Source organism: Notamacropus eugenii, chromosome 1 (genome assembly GCF_028372415.1).
Source record: "Notamacropus eugenii isolate mMacEug1 chromosome 1, mMacEug1.pri_v2, whole genome shotgun sequence".
Classification (NCBI taxonomy): Eukaryota; Metazoa; Chordata; class Mammalia; order Diprotodontia; family Macropodidae; genus Notamacropus; species Notamacropus eugenii.
Window position 1 is genome coordinate 480,378,772 of NC_092872.1, and position 19,330 is coordinate 480,398,101.

The window sequence follows — 19,330 nt, forward strand, 5'->3', positions numbered from 1 at the left end:
ACTTTCTATACCCCTTTACCTGTATTTCTTATTTCCTAGTAGCAAGAACAGTACTCAACAGTTGTTCCTAAAACTTTGAGTTCCAACTTCTCTTCCTCCCTCCCTCCCTACCCCCTTCCCTTTGGAAGGCAAGCAATTCAATATAGGCCATATCTGTGTAGTTTTGCAAATGACTTCCATAATAGTCGTGTTGTAGAAGACTAACTATATTTCACTCCATCCTATCTTGTTCCCCATTACTTCTATTCTCTATTTTGATCCTGTCCCTCCCCATGAGTGTTGACCTCAAATTGCTCCCTCCTCCCCATGCCCTCCCTTCCATCATCCCCCCTATCCTGCTTATCCCCTTATCCCCCACTTTCCTGTATTGTAAGATAGGTTTTCATACCAAAATGAGTGTGCATTTTATTCCTTCCTTTAGTGGAATGTGATGAGAGTAAACTTCATGTTTTTCTCTCACCTCGCCTCTTTTTCCCTCCACTAAAAAGTCTTTTGCTTCCCTCTTTTATGAGATAATTTGCCCCATTCCATTTTTCCCTTTCTCCTCCCAATATATTTCTCTCTCACTGCTTGATTTCATTTTTTAAAGATATGATCCCATCCTCTTCAATTCACTCTGTGCACTCTGTCTCTATGTGTGTGTGCGTACGTGTACGTGTGTGTGTGTGTAATCCCACCCAGTACCCAGACGCTGAAAAGTTTCAAGAGTTACAAATATTGTCTTTCCATGTAGGAATGTAAACAGTTCAACTTTAGTAAGTCCCTTATAACTTCTCTTTGCTGTTCACCTTTTCAGCTTCTCTTCATTCTTGTGTTTGAAAGTCAGATTTTCTTTTCAGCTCTTATCTTTTCATCAAGAATGCTTGAAAGTCCTCTATTTCATTGAAAGACCAATTTTTCCCCTGAAGTATTATACTCAGTTTTGCTGGGTAGGTGATTCTTGGTTTTAGTCCTAGTTCCTTTGACTTCTGGAATATCCTATTCCATGCCCTTTGATCCCTTAATGTAGAAGCTGCTAGATCTTGTGTTATCCTGATTGTATTTCCACAGTACTTGAATTGTTTCTTTCTAGCTGCTTGCAATATTTTCTCCTTGACCTGAGAACTCTGGAATTTGGCCACAATGTTCTTAGGAGTTTCTCTTTTTGGATCTCTTTCAGGTGGTGATCTGTGGATTCCTTGAATACTTATTTTGCCCTCTGGTTCTAAAATCTCAGGGCAGTTTTCCTTGATAATTTCATGAAAGATGATGTCTAGGCTCTTTTTTTGATCATGGCTTTCAGGTAGTCCCATAATTTTTAAATTGTCTCTCCTGGATCTGTTTTCCAGGTCAGTTGTTTTTCCAATGAGATATCTCACATTATCTTCCATTTTTTCATTCTTTTGGTTTTGTTTTGTGATTTCTTGGTTTCTCATAAAGTCATTAGCCTCCATCTGTTCCATTCTAATTTTGAAAGAACTATTTTCTTCAGTGAGCTTTTGAACCTCCTTTTCCATTTGGCTAATTCTGCTTTTGAAAGCATTCTTCTCCTCATTGGCTTTTTGAACCTCTTTTGTCAGCTGAGTTAGCCTATTTTTCAAGGTGTTATTTTCTTCAGCATTTTTTTGGGTCTCCTTTACTAGGGTGCTGATCTGCTTTTCATGCTTTACTTGCATCTCTCTCATTTCTCTTCCCAGTTTTTCCTCCACCTCTCTAACTTGATTTTCAAAATCCTTTTTGAGCTCTTCCATGGCCTGAGCCCATTGGGTGGGCTGGGATACAGAAGCCTTGACTTCTGTGAGCCTTTCCCCTGATGGTAAGCATTGTTCTTCTTCATCAGAAAGGAAGGGAGGAAATACCTGTTCACCAAGAAAGTAACCTTCTATAGTCTTATTTTTTTTCCCCTTTTCTGGGCATTTTCCCAGCCAGTGGCTTGACTTCTGTGTATTCTCTTCACACCCACTTTGCCTCCAGATCCACCCAGCCAGCGCTTGGGGTCTGAGATTCAAATGCTACTTCCCAGCCTCAGGGCTTTTGGCGGGGGCAGGGCTGCTATTCAGTGTGAGATTAAGTTTAGGTGCTCAGGTGGGGGCAGGGCCACCTCACAGGGCTCAGTTCCCTCAGGGGGTTTATGCAGAGACCTTCAACAATGGATTGGGGCTCCTGCCTGCTTGGGGAGCCCCGCTCTGCTCCCGCCTCTGCTGCTGCCTCCCGAGGGGGCCTGAGTTATGGGGGCGCCCCACTCCCCTCTCGGCAAGCTGAGAAGATCCTCTCATCAACCTTTGGGGCCTGTGGGTGGAGGGACCCACGCGGCCGCTGGAGATTCTGTCCCTGAAGCCTGCTGGGATCTGCTCCTCTCGGTGTCGCACGCCCAAGGCAGGGCTGGGCTCTGGTCCGGGGCGGGAGGGATGTTTTGCGAGAGGTTTTCAGGGCTCTCTGGAACAGAAATCTCGTCTGCTCCATTGTTCTGTGGCTTCTGCTGCTCCAGAATTTGTTGGGAGTTCTTTTTTACAGATATTTTATGGGCTGTGGGTTTGACACTAGCGTATGTGTGTCTTTCTACTTGGCAATATTGGCTCCGCCAGATCTCTTCTTTGAGGTCAAGCTTGGACAATATAATTTTGCAGCATTCAGTTTTAGTTGCTTTTCTGTTTTTTTCCTATCATCGTAGTCATTGTGTGGATTGTTTTCCTGGTTCTTCTTCACTTTGCATTCAGAGCCTTTCCTTGTTTCTCTGCATTCACATTCATGGTTTCTTAGGACACAGTAATATCCTATGACATTCATGTCCCACAACTAGTTTAGCCAGTCCTCACACACACACACACCTATTAGGTGTAAGGCCTTTGGCTTTGGAAACAAATTGGAGTGACACAATCCCCTGAGCTAAAGGAGCTTCAGTCTGGTTGGTGAAACAGGATAATGGAAATATAATTAATCGCCATAGTATTTGTACCAATCCTATGTTGGAGAGGAAATCAAAAGAAGGAATGAAAACTTGCTGATCTTTGGAAGGGTTGTGGAGGGTTTCATACCAGAGTAAGAAATAGAACTGGAGACTTAGGGGGTATAGAGGACTTAGATATATGTGTAGATGACTAAGCAGGAACATAAGGAATGGATATTTATGTAAAGATATTTAAATAGTGCTTTAAAGTTTATTGTTCACTTGTGTCTAACTGTAACACTATTTGGGATTTTCTTGGCAGAGAGACTGGAGTGGTTTGCCATTTCTTTCTCCAGCTCATTTTACAGATGAGGAAACTGAGGCAAACAGGGTCAAGTGATTTGCCCAGGGTCACACAACTAGTAAGTGTCTTGAGTCAGATTTCAACTCAGGAAGATGAGTCTCCCTGACTCCAGGCCTGGCACTCTATCTACTGTGCCACCTAGCTACTCAATTACAAGTGCTATCCCCTTTAAAGAGGAGGAAAACAAGCTTGGCTAGGTTAAATGACTTGCTGGTACTATTCCCCCTGAGGAAGCTAGAATGTTAATGATTTTTGATTCCCATTCCAGCACTGATATTCTAGGATTCCTAGATTTTATTTTGTCATCACCAGCATTTTGATGATGGAAAAGGACCCTCTTTGTAAGCATTATTGTGGAATCAATAGATCCTAGTAATTTATTCTTTGTGGAACTGAAGTTGTGGGGCAGTTGAGAATCTGATAGGTAATTCCAAAGCAGTGTTCCTATGGGGAGGTCAAGTCTCTCTACCTATCTGAGGCCCTCAGAGAAAACTTGGCTTCAGATTTCTTAGGGACTTGGGAGCAAATTAGACTCTGATGGCTAAGACCCAGGGCATAAGACTTAACTATTCCAGGGGCAGCTAGGTGTCTCAGGGGATAGAGAGAGTCAGGAGGATCTGAGCTCAAATATGACCACAGACACTTACTTGCTGTCTGTGTGATTCTGGGGCATCACCTCCAAAAGAAGAAAGGATTAACTATTCCAGTTAATGTTCATCTTGCTCGCATTTTGGGGTTAAAGGAGTGTATAACACTTGTCCTGCTTTTTTTCTTTCAATTAAATCATAAGCAATGAAAGGCAGAGATTACATTTTTAATTTCTTCCTAAAGTTCTTTCCCCTAAGTCAGGGAACATTGAAGTTGGAAACCACTAGAGAATATAAAATGTTTATAATGTGAGAGCTAGAAGAGACTTTAGGGACCACCTCATTCAACCCCTGCATTTTAAAGATGAGGAAATGGTGGTCCCTTGAGGGGAAGCAAGAAGCAGACCTGGGCTCTCAGATCTCCCCAGTCCCAGATTGGGGGACTTCCACTGCACCCCTCTGCTCTTACCTCATACTTCCTCCACCTTCCCCTCCGTGATCCAGTGCTGTTCCTCAAATCATACTCGCAATCTCCCCACTCTGAGCATTCTCTGTGGTTGGCCCATGTGCTTGGAATGCTCTCTCTCCTCATCTCTCTTTACTGATAAAATCCCACCTTCTATAGGGAGCCTTTCCCAATCCCTCAATCCTAGTATTTTCCTTCTGCTGATTAAAGTTGTCCATATGTTTTTCCCCTTAAACTGTAAGTTCCTTGAAAGCGAAGACTATCTAACTTTCTTGGTATTTCCAGTGACTGACATATAGTAGATGCTTAATATGTGTTTATGGACTGAATTTTTAATAAAACCTCAACTAGAATGCTTGAGGAATTTGGTGGGGGAGGATAGTGGTTAATTGAATGTTCAGATTAAGAGTGGGCCAAGCATGAAACTTTTTATTTTTAAAAAACTGAAAGGGTCTGTGATTTTTCTTGGCATGGGGAACTCCCAGGTAAAGAAATTTCCTCTACCAATACCTTCTCTACAATTTAGAGTTTTCCACAGCACTGAGAGGTTAAATGATTTGCTGAACGTAACGAAACCAAGTTATGTCAGAAGTGGGACCTGAATTCAGCTTTTCGTGACTCTGAGGTCAATTCAACTCCCAATGCCATGGTGCCTTTCCTGTATTTTTATGTCCCCTTGATTTTGAGCACCTCCTTCCCCTATCCTTTGAGTCATCCCTTGCAACAAAGGATAAAAAGAAAGAAAAAAGTTAAGTAAAACAAGCCAACACATCAACTCAGTCTGAAGATGGTATGTGCAGGATTGAACAGCCATAGTCTCCAACATTGGCAAAAAAAAAAAAAATGTCTTTTTTCAACTCCTTTCCAGTTAATTTTTCTGATCATTATCATTATTACATAGAGTTCATCTTCATTTTGTTCTTTTTATTTAAATTTCAAAACTTCTTATTAAATACAAAACCAAAAACTCCTTAAAAATAGAATTGATTTTTCTTTTCTTAATAAGTGTAGTGAACACAGCATATTTGATAATGGGGGAATTAGTAGAAACCCTCCATCTCTTCCCTGGTGTGAAATAAGATCCTTTCCCATAGCCCTCAGAAAGCCTCTCTATCCTGGATCCCTACTCCCTTTGCTCTCTCCTCTTGCAAGTGTGACTCTTGGGACCAATTGAACCTTGGGGTGTGCTTTTTTTTTTGATATTTATTTTAATTTACATTTTATTTCTCCCAATTGCATGCAAAAACAATTGTTAACATTCATTTTAAAAATTTTTCAGTTCCAAATTCCCTCCTTCCCTCCGTCTTCCCCTCCCTCCTCCTTGAGAAGGCAGGCAATTTGGTATAGATTTTATATATATATGCAGTCATGCAAAATATTTTTCCATATTAGCCATGTTGTGAAAGAAAACACATAACAAAAAAGCAAACAAGAAAAAATAAAGTACAATAGTATGCTTTGATCTGCATTCAGGCTCCATCAGTTCTTTCCCTTGAGGTAAATAGCATTTTTCAAAATAAGTCCTTCAGAACTGTATCATATTTCTGTGAGGGGCCACTAGGTGGTACAGTGGATAGAGCACCAGTTCAGGAGTCAGGAGGACCTGAGTTCAGATCTCACCTCAGACACTTGACACTCATTAGCTGTGTGACCTTGGGCAAGTCACTTAACCCCAATTGCCTCATCCTGGGTCATCTCCAGTCATCCTAATGAATATCTGGTCACTGGACTCAGATGGCTCTGGAAGAAAAGTGAGGCTGGTGACCTGCACAGCCCTCCCTCACTCAAAACAAAGTCAAATTCAAGTCATGTCATTATTTGATGGCATGGTCTTCTTCTACAATGAAGGATGAACACACACATATTTCTGTGAAAGAAATGATAATTTTTCTCTTATATTAATAACCAATAATTAATTGAGATTAAAATTTTTCCTTTTCTATTTCCTCATTCAAAGACCAGTCTCTCAAGATTTCTAATCTTGCTCCAAAATTTACCACCATCTTTCTCCCCCTTTTCCCCACACCATTGTATCTAGGTGGAATTCTTATCCCATCTAACTAGAAAACCTTACAAAGAGAATCTAATTTAGGTGAATTCCAGCCCATTGTGTTCTACTCAGGCTCCCATGGTGGGGGAGATGGGGGTGGGAGGGGTGTAGATTCCTTTTTCTGCCCAGTCAGGAGTAGTCTGGCTTGAGACCAATCTTTGTTCATGGGTGACATAATCAGAATTATATACCCAGCTCCTCATTCAAATAGATCCACCTCTCATTATAATATTAATTCTTATTGCTAACCAATCAGAGTTGATTATGGGAACCCACACCCACCCTTCCAAGGGTATATAAGCATCAAGAAGTCTCCATGAGGGGGTGTTTGTTTTACAAGAGAAATCCAGACAGCTGGACAACCATTCTTTTATTAATTATTCACTAGCTATAATTAATAAAATGGTTAACTACCCAGAAATTACGTCTCTCTAACTTTTCATTTGTCACAGATGAAAATAACTAAGTAATTCACAGTTGATCATCATACAGTATTGCTATTAGTGTTCTCCTGGTTCTGCTCTCTTCACTTTGCATGAGTTCATATAAGTCTTTCCTGGTTTTTCTGAAAGCATCCTGCTCATCATTTCTTATAGCACAATAGTATTCTATCACAATCATGTACCACAACTTGTTCAGCCATTCCTCAATTGATGGGCATCCTTTCAATTTCCAATTCTTTGCCACTACAAAAAAGAGCTGCTATAAATATTTTTGTATATATAAGTACTTTTCTTTTTCTTTCTTTTTAAAAATTTTTTTTAGGATACAGACCTAGGAGTAGGAGTATTCCTGGGTTGAAGGATATGCACAGTTTTATAGGTGTTTGAACATAGTTCCAAATTGTTCTCCAGAATGGATGAATCAGTTCACAACTCCATTAATAATGCATTAGTGTTCCAATTTTTCCACATCTCCAATATTTACCATTTTCCTTTTCTATCATATTAATAAATCTGATGTAGGTGTGAGGTGATACTTCCGAGTTGTTTTAATTTGCATTGCTCTAATCAAGAATGATTTAAAGCACTTTTTTAAAAGTGACTATTGATATCTTCTTCTGAAAACTGCCTGTTCAGATCCTTTGACCAAATAGGGAAAGACTTGTATTGTTATAAATTTGACTCAGTTCTCTATATAGTTGAGAAATGAGGCCTTTATCAGAGACACGTGCTGTAACTTTCCCCCTTGTTTTCTGCTTTCCTTCTAATTTTGGCTGCATTGGTTTTGTTTGTGCAAAATCTGTTAAATTTAACATAATCTAAATTTTCCATTTTACATCCTGTGGTGCTCTCTGTCTGTCGTCATAAATTTGGTTTGGTCATAAATTCTTCCCTTATCCATAGATCTGACAGGCAAAATATCCCATGGTTCTGGGGTATGTTTCAAAGTCCAAACTGAGTCGGGCCAGTCTAAGGAGTATGAAGGAAGGTGTCTGAGGGCAGGATGTGAAGGAATGTTTCCTATTGCTTTTGTGAAAAAAGGGTAAAAGGAGGGCAGGACCAGAGTCTTTCACATCTGTGCACATCCACAGAAGAGGGACAAATGGAATGTTTTGAAATTATAGAAAACAAAGGTTATTATAAGTCAGTTTCCTAGTGCTTTAAGGTTTATAAAATACTTTCCCCTACCTCCAATCCTGTAAGGTAGATAGGACAAGTAGTATTATCTCCATTTTACAGGTTAAAATAATAATAGTTAGCATCTATATAGTATGTTAAGGTTAGGAAATACTTTACAAATATGATCTCATTTTATTCTCACAACTATCATTATCCTCATTTTGCAGATGAAGAAATTAAGGTAGAGAAAGATTTCATTTGGAAATGACTTACCCAGGGTCATAGTCATAGGCAATAAACATTTATTAAATACATCCTACATGCCAGGTACTATGCTAAGCCCATAGAAATACAGATAAAAGCACCTACATTACAGATAAAAGAAAGTTCTACCCTCAAGGAGTTAATAATCTAATCTACCACATAGAAAAGGAAGCTGAAAAGTTGAAGTGACGGAGGAAGAGGGTGTGGGAATGTATCCTGGATGATGGAACATGATGGAAAAATCCGAACACAAAAGTAGTGCAGTTGGTGGGAAATGAAAAGATTGGGATAGGCCCCTTCCTTAAATCCCCTGGAGCAGATTCAATCTTGTGGGATAATGAGATTTCCCAGATCACACAGCTATTTTCTAAAGCTGGATTTATAACTCACCAGGTCCAGTACTCTAACCGCTGTGCCAGCTAGCTCCCCTTATAAGGGACCAATTCTCACAAACAGATTTATGGATGTAGGTGTAGGAGTTTAGTCTGAGGGATAATGAAGTTCTATTTTAACAATAATATAGTTGATGAAAAGTGCTATCCACCTTCAGAGAAAGACCTGCTGAACTCTGACTGCAGACTGAACTATACTTTGCTTTCTTTATTTTTCTCATTTCTTTGTGCTTTCTTTTACAACATGGCTAATATGGAAAAATTCTGCATGACTTCACATATATGATATTATATCACTTGTCTTCTTAACGAGGGGAGAGGAGGAAGAGAATTTGGAAATCAAAATGTTGAAAAAAATGGATCTTGAAAATTTTTTTACATGTAATTGAGAAGTAGTTAATGACATAAAAAAATATTTAAAAATAATAGTCTATTTTCTTGTTTTTGTCTTTATTTTTCCAAAGAGACTGATTTGGGTACTCTCCATTAATAGCAGTTTCTGGTTACTTGGGTATCAGGTTGGCTGGCTTGGGAGCTGTGTATCCTCCCCCTGAGCTCCGTCGAGGATTTGGCGGTCCTAGGGGACCGGAGCGATGCCCAACTACTCTAGAGCACCAAGAAGGTTAGAACCAGGACCCCAAACTAAAGCTCCCACCAAAGTCCAACACGCCCCCCAAGCTAACGACTGATTGGCTCATGCTGTCCGCCCCTTTAACGCCAATCTCTCCTTCTGATTGGTCACCCTACTCCAGTTTATGGGCTGTAACCCTAGCCTATCCTGATTGGCCAGGTCCGTACCTGTGCTCGCAACGGATTGAACCCCGGTGGGGGAAGCTCAAAGGCTCCATCAGCCCCATTCTCTGATTCGTTGTTCTGGCTAGGCCGATGGCCTGCGCGCTGATGGGCTGCGCCACTACCTGTAGCGGCCGACGATTGGGTGTGAGGAGTCTTCCAAGCGGGATAGGTCAAGACCATCTCCCCTCTTTTTCCTGATTGGCTAATCGGCAAAGCCCGGTCTCCGGGTAAGATGGCAGCGGACGGACAGTGCTCGCTCCCCGCTTCATGGCGGCCGGTGACCCTCACCCACGTCGAATATCCCGCAGGTAAAACTCAGCCCCAAGCCCTCAAAGGAGGCCTCCTCTGTGTCTCGCCCCTCCCCACCCGACCTCTCCCTCCCCGGGTGAGCCAGGGAAGGGGGCAGCCGGGGGCTGGGGTGGCAACTGTCAAATAGTGAGCCATTGAAGACTCCCTTCGAGGAGCATAACGCGCCGGCGCAGTGAGGTGGCGATGAGCTGTGCTAAATTGTGAGCCTCTGGCTTGCTCACTCTGCGCCTGCGCGGCTAGCTACCTGGGCTCAGTGGCACGGACCCGTGAAGTGGGCTTGTGGGGTGCGGAGCCGTTGCGTGCGTGGAGCGGTATGGGTCTCAAGACTCCCTCTTCCCCCGTCATTGTCCCCCGAGGACTAGAGAAGCAGGCGTTCCGAGCGGGTGTTCCCCCCTCGGCTTGGGAGGGGACCGTGCGTGAGCACTCGGAGTTTCCTTGTCTTGGACTCAGCGCCCCCCGTCGCCCCGCGCGGACGCCGCCTGGCAGCTTTGATGCTTTCGGGAGCTGGGCAGGCCCCCTGCGGAGCTGCCCCTGACCACAGCCGGAAGACTCTTCCCTTGCCGCCTCCCCCTCCCCCCGCCCTTGACCCCGACCCTCTTGCTGCAGTGCGGGGCGGGGGTCCCGGGACCCTCTGGGCCTTTGGGACCACCGGTGTGTCTCCGAAGGCCGTCCGGGGCAAGGCTGAGATGCGGAGGGGCGAGGTTCTGCCTGCTTCTGACCTGGAGAGCTCGGCCCTGCTCCTTGTCTGCATACCCGTGCAAGCCTGACAATTCAGAGCTCCCGTTTTAACTTGTTTTTAAGTTTAGGAAGTGCGTTTCTCCCCACCATCCTGTGAGGTTAGGGAGTCGTACAAAGTCTTGGTGCAGCTTTAAGCTTTAATAGCTGTGTGTTATTCCCATTTTACAGATGAGGAAACTGAGACTCAGATGAAGTGAGTTGCCCTACATCTCACAGCTATTTGGGAGCAGTACCTGGTACAGTATTGCTTTTGAAACAGCCAAAGGCTATGTCCATCCTGAGGATGAAACGATGTCGATAAGTGAGGGTTTCAGGGCCACATAGCCACGCACCAGCCCCATGCAGAGAGGGGATGGTGCCCCTGGAGCACACAGTCTTCCTGCTAATTCAAGGCCTAGTCCACAGGGAAATGTATGTCAGGCTAGTTTCATTCTCTGTCCCCCTGAGCAGAGTCCTGACAGAAATTCCTGTCCCTGTGTCACTCAGCCCCACAAGGGTGAAGGTATGCAAATTTTCCTAAGCCTTTTGCATAGCCATCAGTATGGTTTTTGGGGCAGCACTGACCACCAGCACCCCCAAACTTCCAAACTGAAAAAAACACCCGCTGTGATTTCTTGCTGAAGACAGTGAGAATATCCCTACCCTTTCTGCCTCCTGCTTGCGTTCAGGAGGATACATAATACTGATAGGCAGTTTTTTGGGCTCTGGAAAAATCTCCTGTTATATGCCATCATTATTTACTGTTCTGTCCCAGTTATATCTCCCTGGTGCTGCTGCCAAAAAATCCCCCCAAAACCAACTCATTTAGATTCTTTGTAGGGAGTGGAAGTGGGCAGGTGGGCCATGGATGTTCCTCAGCAGGATGGCTAAAGGCATTAGAGGCCTTGATCAGGAGTCTTTGCAGGTAGAGCTGTTGGAGGTACTCCCAAGAATGCAGACTTGAGGGATGCAGCCCATTGGTCTTCATTCATCACCAGTTTTTGAATCAGATAGCTTAGAGTTGGAGTCCCATTTCTGACAGTAGGTGGTTGACCCAGCCTTCCTGAGCCTCAGGAAGTTTCTGCATCTGTAAAATGGGGACCCTGTTGTTCTCCAAATTCACTCAACCTTTCGTTGCCTGCTGTGCGCCTGACCCTGGGAGGTGCTGAGCGTAAAAGATGAGAATGAAACACTCCCTGCCCTCAAGCTTCTGTTTTGTAGGATATTACATGTGCATAAATGAGTTCAGTATTAGGTAGGGAATGATGGGAACCAAGAGATCTGAACAAATGCTGTCAGAGGCTTTGAGATAGAAAAGAGGATAGAAGATAAGTTCTTAAAACTACAAATAGGACTTTTTATTGCCATAAAATTTTACAATGTTAAAGCTGTGCAGGACCTTAGAGACTATGTAATTTAGCACTTTGTTTTACAAATGAGGCAACTGAGGCCCAGAGAAGGAGTATGACCTGCCCAAGTCCCACATTTCATAACAACATCAAACCTGAATTTGTCTCTTCACTTTCAGTCTGGTGTTCTTGACATCTCCTAGATCTTTGCTGTGATTATGCTGAAGGAGGTTTGGAATGGGCTTGGCATATGCTTCTCTGTCTTAACCAGGGTTCCTTGAGTCATTCATTGGACCTGGAGGGTGTTGGTCCCCTCTCTCTCCCCCAGTCTTCTCTACCTGGGGTGGGGCTTGGCTTGGTGTCCTCTGGCTTCCTGTGCAGACTGGTTTATGCCCAGTTAAGTTTCTTTGGGACCATTTCCCAGGTTAGAATTTTTTCAGTATGGATCTGGCCTTTGGCCTGAGCTGTTTTCTAGGAAATGTACCAGGTATTGGCCTTAGGGGGAAGTTTGAGAGGGGTAAAGTGCCTTCTGGCACAGACAGTCTGGATTAGGTAAAACTAGTGGTAAATTACAATTCCTCATCTACATAACCTCTCTCCCTTCCTCCCCACTCCCCTGCCCCAAGTTTTCGTTGAGCCTAGGGTAGGATTTAGGAGTTTGGGTTGGTCCTAGGATTTATTCTGGAAAGGAGAGAATGTTCCAAATCACAGGAGCCTGCAACCTGGTTGGGGCTGTAGGAGTATGCACCTCAGGCTGAGTTTCCATACCAATAACATGGGCTGTGTTGAGTCAGTTTGCCCATCTCCCCCTCTCTGGTCACTGCAGGAAAAGCCCCTGAGCCTTCTTTCCTCCATGCCGTCTCTTGGGGAGCACCAAGGAGATGCAGCTTTTTCTGGAGCCTGCTTCCTCCCATTGCTAAGGCTGCTAATGTGATTCCTACTCCCTTCTAATGGTGTGGAGCCAGCTGTCACCAACAGAGTTCCCGCTGTCCTGGGCCAGACTTGGAAGTTTCTCTTGGGCTCTCTGAGCCCTTGGATTGGCTTTCTGTTGTGTAGTTGGGTTTCTCATTTGAAAAGATGGATTTTGACCAGTTCTTCCATTTCCTTGCCTCCCACCTTCCCCAGGTGATCTCTCAGGCCACCTCCTTGCCTACGTGAGCCTCAGCCCCATCTTCGTTATTGTTGGCTTTGTGACACTCATCATATTCAAACGAGAGCTTCACACTGTGAGTCTGCCTTGCCTCCTGCCATGCCCACCCTACAGTCCTTTCCTCTGTGACCACATGTACATTCCCTCTGCTCAGCGGGGGGTGGCCAGAGGCAGTGGGGAAGCATCTACCCTTGGGAAGTGGTCTCCTTTCCATGTGGTGGACAGTTAGTTGTTCACGGTGCCCAAAGGCAAGCCAGAGTGGTCCCCAAAGACAGGACTTCTACTGCAGGTAATCTTAGGATGTAAAGCTGGAAGAACCTCAGAGATCGTTAGTGTAGTTGTCTCATTTTAGAGGAGAAACAGAAGTCAAGAGACATGATGTTACTTGCCCAAGGACACATAGATAGAACAGGCATGATCTGAACCCAAGTCCTCTCTCTTCAAATCCAGTGCCTTTGTCACTTGCACCAGGAGAGCACCTCCCCCGCCATACATATGGATCCATGCGCCAGTGTTTTTGAGTCTCCTGCTGGCTTCAGATTAGTTCTGAAATCTAAGAGTAGTGGCTGGGGTCCACATCTGGGTGGGGAGGGAGGGACTTGCTTTATGGCTTCCAAGGGCAGAGTTGACCCTACTCCTTCTTTTACAGATTTCTTTCCTGGGGGGTCTGGCACTCAACGAAGGGGTCAACTGGCTAATAAAGAACATTATCCGGGAGCCCCGGCCCTGTGGAGGTATGGTGGGACTTTTGGAGGGGTGCAGTGGGAGAGCCGAAGATGGATGAAGATATCTCCTGACTTGGGGGAGCTGGATATCCCCGGGGGAGAACAGCTCTGTAACCCAGACACTGCCTGATGGACATTGTCTGCTTCTTCTTAGATACCCACTCCATGGTGAATACCAAATATGGGATGCCTTCCAGCCATTCCCAATTTATGTGGTTCTTCTCAGTCTACTCCTTCCTTTTTCTTTATTTAAGGTAAAGTACGTTCCTGGGGAGGGTTAGGGAGGGCTACCAAGGTTATGGGCATCTCAGACTTAGTAGATATTTTTTTCCTGTGCCCTCATCTGCTCCAGGCCTCCCACTGGCCCTGGCTTTGTCCAAGGACTGGCACCTCCTGTACCCATCTCCTAGAATGTCAATGACATTCATCTCCACTTGGGTCCTTGTCCCTGGGTCGCTTGGTTGGGATATCCACAGATAAGAAGCAAGATAGAGAAGTAAGTCCATGCAAAGTGTCTTAGGTAGAGCAGTAAGGGATTAAAGAGAACCAGGCAAATGTGGTGTTCCAGAAGCCACATTTTCAGAAGGGGTTGATGGTTATCAGGTTCTTAAACTGCAGAACAGTCAAAGATGTTGAGGACTGAGCAATGGAGATTGCTCCCTTCAATGCTGAGGAGTGGAAGGACAAGGAGCCGCTTTACCTGCCCCGCTCAGTGCCCCCTGCTTTGTTCCCCCTTTCTTTAGAATGCATCAAACAAACAACGCCAGGTTCTTGGACTTGTTGTGGAGACATGTGCTCTCTCTGGGCCTCGTGACAGTAGCCTTTCTCGTCTCATATAGTAGGTATGCAGCAGTATTTGCCCTTTCTTCTTGCCCCTCCATCTCCCTCAGTGGTAGGAGACTGTTCCTCCCCTCAGGGCTTCTCTGATGTTCCCAAGTCCCTTTACTTAACCCCAAACTTGGCTTCTCCCCCTTTAGACCTGGAAGCATACCCTAGTCCTCCCTACCGTGAACACTGAGAGAACTCAGCCATAGAGGCCACCAAATTAATCTGTGTGACGGACAGAGTAGTCTACTGAGCAGAGTATATGATGGGGCTGTTTCTTAGGATTCTATTTAATATTGAAGAGGGATCATTCCTGGTCCCTGCTCAGCTCACCATATTTTGGTTGGATCAAAGAAACTCCCTTATGTGTTGACTTTACCCTGCTGTTCTTGGCGTCCCCTTTGGGTTTGGAGTTCAGGGATCCTGGGCTTAAGGTCAAGACCTGGCTGAGCCATCAAGAAAGGACCGTCCCACCAAACCAGTGGGAAGTGTGGGGCTCATCTCAGGTGCTAGGCACTTGACTATCTTTGGTTCTAACCTCAACTCTGACCTGGCATCCTAGGCTGCCAGGAACTGTCTGTCTGACTTATCCATATCTCTCTCATTGGTTCTTCCCCATCACTTTCTGCTGAAGAGTGTATTTGTTGTACCATACCTGGAGCCAGGTCCTCTATGGAGGGGTTGCAGGAAGCATCATGGCTGTCGCGTGGTTTGCCTTCACACAGGAGATCCTCACTCCACTGTTCCCCAGGATAGCAGCCTGGTAATTCCCTCCCAGAGCCCTTTTCCCCACACTTCCCCTCTCCCAGGGAATTCAGGGACCTTTCCTTCCCCATATTCTCATTCTTTGCTGGGTCCATTGGGAGCTCTTCTTCCAGGGATGGTTTGCACACTGAGGATCCTAACCTCTGGCAAAGTTAGGAAGAGAACCCATGCATCCTGATTCCTAACCCAGGCCTCCATTGTCAAGGCTCTCTTTCTGTTCTCCAGGCTGTGGGCAAGCCTTTCTTTGCAAAATCCCAAGTGGATTACCACTAGCCACTGAGTAGACATGCAGGAGGAAGGTGTTTTAGGATTCTGAGTGCGCATTAGGAGGTATATGTGGAAGACCTACATGTATAGGTTATCCCTGCCACCCCATCTGCAGGCTTGGGAGTTTGCTGTTTGAACTCTGGGCATTCCCCTGGGTTAGGACTTTTGAGCTCAAGGGCAGCATCTTCTACCTGTTCATAGTCCTCAGGTGTCATAGTTGCATGTACCCGACTCTGTGCCCAGGTCTAGATTGGAACATAGTCAGTGGAACTTTGACCCCAGTTAGATGTGGCAGGCTGTCACTATCTCTTTTGACATCACTCATGCCCTTTGCATCAAGAACTGGCTACTGTTTGACACAGGCTCTCCTCATTAGGACTTGGATCTCCTCCCCTTTCTCCCACTCCGCCCCAGACAGCTGGGCTCCTTCCCAGGACTTGGTAGCTAGATCTGTATTTTTTGCCCTTTTGAAATTAGAAACAAAGGGGAAGAAGGTGGAGGGAGTGGGCATAGATAGCTCTTTAACACCTTGCAGTTGGTGGGGTTTTCAGGATGTCATTGTAGAAATGAGCACCCTGAGTGTGCTGTTCTTTTCCTCTAGGCCCATATCTGAGTTCTTCTTAATTCGAGACACAAGCCTCATCCCCAATGTCCTGTGGTTTGAGTATACAGTCACCAGAGCAGAGGCCAGGTGAGTAAGATAGGAAGAGCACTTAGACTCCCATGATTGGCCTTGAATAAAGAGTTCTCCAACAGTTTTCCTAGAACAACTCTTAACTACATAGAGTCTGGGACTTGGGGGGTGGGGGGGGCAGGTGATTCCATTTCTCCAATTGAGGGTCAAGTTGAAAGATCCTGGATTATCATGTTTTGTTTTTTACCAGACCTTTGAATTTTATTATTATAGAGAACACTCAGTGAGGAAAGAGGAAGCTCCCTCTTACAAATTGGGTTGGCTCTTGCTTTATATTTGTAGTCTTAAAGAAGTGTCTGGGCCAGTAAGAAATTTAGTGCCTTACCCAGAGGTCACATAACTTGTATGTGTCAGAAACAGGATTTGAACCCAAGCCTTCCTGTCTCCTAGGTCAACTCTCCATTCACATTCCCTTTTAATTCTAGGCTATATTAAACCTAATTTTTAGAACTCAAAAGAACAGAAACCTGCATAGAACTCAAGGCCTAGAAATACACAGGTCATAGAATATTAGATCTGAAAGGAACCAAATTTCTGAGTTCTCTGACAGAAAGGCCAGGAGGGTTGGTCTTTCAAACCAAGGGTGTTGGGAGCAGGGAGAATACTCAAGAACACAGGGGAGCACATGGTACTAGAGGCAGGGTTGGGAGAGAGGAGGGGAGGGGATGGTTGGAGAAAGTTGATGTGGAGCAAGTGATTAAGAGGAATGGAAAGGGAGAGGACAACACTCTTATTTCTCTAGTACTTTAAAATTTACGGAGGATTTTTTTTTTTTTTTGCAGCCCTGTGAAGTAGATAGAGCAGTCTTACGGGGGTTTTCCAGTCCTGGGGGCTGGTGGGTGGCTTTGGAGATATGCATCATGAATGCATCCTGGCTGAATTATAACAACAGGCTGAATAGGTAAAGGCCCACATCTGTTAGGAAAGGGGATTTGAGGACTTTGGGGCAAGGCAATCCCATTAATGGCATAAAGGACACAGCTGGCCAGAGGTGGAGAGTTTCTGCCTGGGGATTACGATATAGTGAAGATAGTATTAAACTGGGATTGAAGATGCCTGGACCCAATTCCACCTCTTTTTGGCTATGTGACCTTGAGCAAGGAGCTTCCCCTCTCTCTGAGTTTGAATTTCCTCCTCTGTAGAGCAGGCATAATAGTTCTTGGCCAGTCTGCCTGCCTGCCTCATGGGGCTATTGTGAAGAACAATGAGACAGCAGGCATGAACCATGAACCATCTAAACTAAGAAGTGCTATACACACATAGGGGAGTGTTAATAAAAATAATTGGGTAGAGAACAGAGAAAGATTTATTTTGGTGGAAAGGGAAATGAATTGCTTGCCCGTTGTAGGGGAAGATCTCATTTTTTGTTTCTTTTTTACCCTTCTCTGGGCCACCTGTTCAATGTCACCTTGCAGAAACAGACAGCGAAAGCTGGGTACAAAGCTACAGTGAGAATGCTCGGGCGTGGCTGGGCCAGCCCCACAGATCTGACTGGTAGGATGCCGCCACGGAGACCTCGACAGACCCAAGTCACCACGTGGAGCCTTTTTCTTTCTTCTTTTTTTTTTTTTAAATCAACAAGATGGACCAAAGGCCAGACTGGGGCCTTCAGCAGGAGTCCAGAGGCCTGGACATCGATTTGGGCAGCTTACTAGGCATCCCCACTGCCCATGGGACCAGGATGCAAATGGACCTTGCCCATACCACCACTGCACATTGAGAGGCAGAATGTTCCATAACATCCAAGGCCAGAGGAAGGATCTAAGGGTGGGATAATAGGGGAGAAAGAAGAAAACTTCCATCTGAGAGCTTGAGACAGGGTGGGTGGGGAAAAATCTAACAGCCAAGTATTTGTGTGGAGTTTAGGTGGTATGAAATATACATGCTATTTATTTTTTTTTTCTAAAGTTAATTTGATTTTTTGAGTTGGGAGCTGGGGCTGAGGTAAGGCCATTCTGAAGAGGAACCCATTGAGTGGGGTTGGTTTCTCAGTGGTGCAAGGAGAGTCTTAATTCCAGACCATGTGGGTGATGTCAGTTCCATCTATCTGCACTTTGTAAGGAAGGAACAAAACTTGATGGACATTTTGCTTTGAACACCAGGAAGCAACCTACCTCTCCTTAGTATAGTTGTAAAACATGGGGGCTTAGGACAGAGCACTGGGGAAAATCAGCCCTTTCTTTGATTCCTAGCTCCTCTCTGCCGATAACAGCCTAGTATGTTGGACGCTGTTTCTGTGTCTTGTTCCCTGTAACACAGTTATTTCCATATCTGGGAGAATGATATCTCAGAGAAACAGAGCTTTTTCATTGGTCTGGTGATGACATTTCTTTACAACAGTAATCTCATTCAAGGGCCTTCTCTGATCCCTGTCCATGCAATGGGTTGTACCTTCTATAATGAAAGAACTTTTTTTTAAATGCTATTTACATTGTAGATGGGGAAACCTGAACTGTTTTACAGATTTCTTTTTGTCTTGCCATCAGGTAGCAATTGCTTTTCAATACCTTTCATCCCTTTCCACTTCCAGATCCCAAGTACTTCAGAACTCCCCTAACCCACCCACCCAAAACAAAAGGCAAAGGACCAGGAATTCAGCTGGGTGTGTGCCTGACACCACCCTTCTTCCCCTGCTGATCTCCAAACACTTGTTCCAAAGCAGCTAGGTCTCCACTCTTTCACAGTCGGGTACTACAGACTGGAAGGAAATGTGCTAGCTGGCAATGTGTTTGGTCAGACTAGGTCTCATGCTGGACGGAAGATGTCTTGAAGAAGTCATCACCTGGGTTTATTTTACTTGTACTTGGGTCTGTGGATTTAAAGTTGCTTTCAAAAGGAATCATTGAGGGGACTATGAGTCTGAAGCCCAGGGAATATCTAGAAATGAACTGGGTGGTTCAAATCATTGAAGAAAAAAAAAATTGATTTTCTGAGCTGCTGCTGCTGCTGAAGCACGCCTTGGTGGTGCTTTTCTTTCCTTTCCTTTTGCAAAGACAGTATCCACAAGCCATTCCAGATGTCAGGAAAATGGGCTTATTTCCAGGGAAGTTAGGTCAGCCCCCACATTCCCTTCCCCTTCCCACTTTACTTTTTGGCCAGAGATAAGCCAGATGTCAGGTGGTTTGGATTAAGACAATAAATAAAATTGTTTACTATTGTTTTAAAATAAAATATGGAAAACGA

The 19,330-nt window shown here is 44.7% G+C and overlaps 1 protein-coding gene across 2 annotated transcripts; it reads left to right on the top strand.

Moving 5' to 3' along the window:
* Nucleotides 1–9,070: 9,070 nt before the first annotated feature.
* DOLPP1 (dolichyldiphosphatase 1) lies at nucleotides 9,071–19,330 on the top strand. Of its 2 annotated transcripts, none has more exons than XM_072632656.1 (8): nucleotides 9,071–9,654; nucleotides 12,847–12,947; nucleotides 13,521–13,605; nucleotides 13,751–13,850; nucleotides 14,340–14,438; nucleotides 15,056–15,184; nucleotides 16,055–16,144; nucleotides 16,930–17,556. In XM_072632656.1, exons 1-8 carry the CDS (start codon nucleotides 9,579–9,581, stop codon nucleotides 16,940–16,942), a joined length of 693 nt encoding a protein of 230 aa, XP_072488757.1. In that variant the 5' UTR covers nucleotides 9,071–9,578; the 3' UTR covers nucleotides 16,943–17,556. The 2 variants fall into 2 exon arrangements, with proteins under 2 accessions (XP_072488757.1, XP_072488756.1); XM_072632655.1 differs by lacking the exon at nucleotides 16,930–17,556 and adding an exon at nucleotides 17,563–19,330 and having other exon boundaries at nucleotides 9,089–9,654.

Coding starts and splice junctions, on each gene's coding strand:
- DOLPP1 (XM_072632655.1), top strand. CDS start 9,579: ATGGCAGCGGACGGACAGTGCTCGCTCCCCGCTTCATGGCGGCCGGTG. Junction 9,655..12,846: donor CCACGTCGAATATCCCGCAG/GTAAAACTCAGC, acceptor CACCTTCCCCAG/GTGATCTCTCAGGCCACCTC. Junction 16,145..17,562: donor GTCACCAGAGCAGAGGCCAG/GTGAGTAAGATA, acceptor GTCACCTTGCAG/AAACAGACAGCGAAAGCTGG.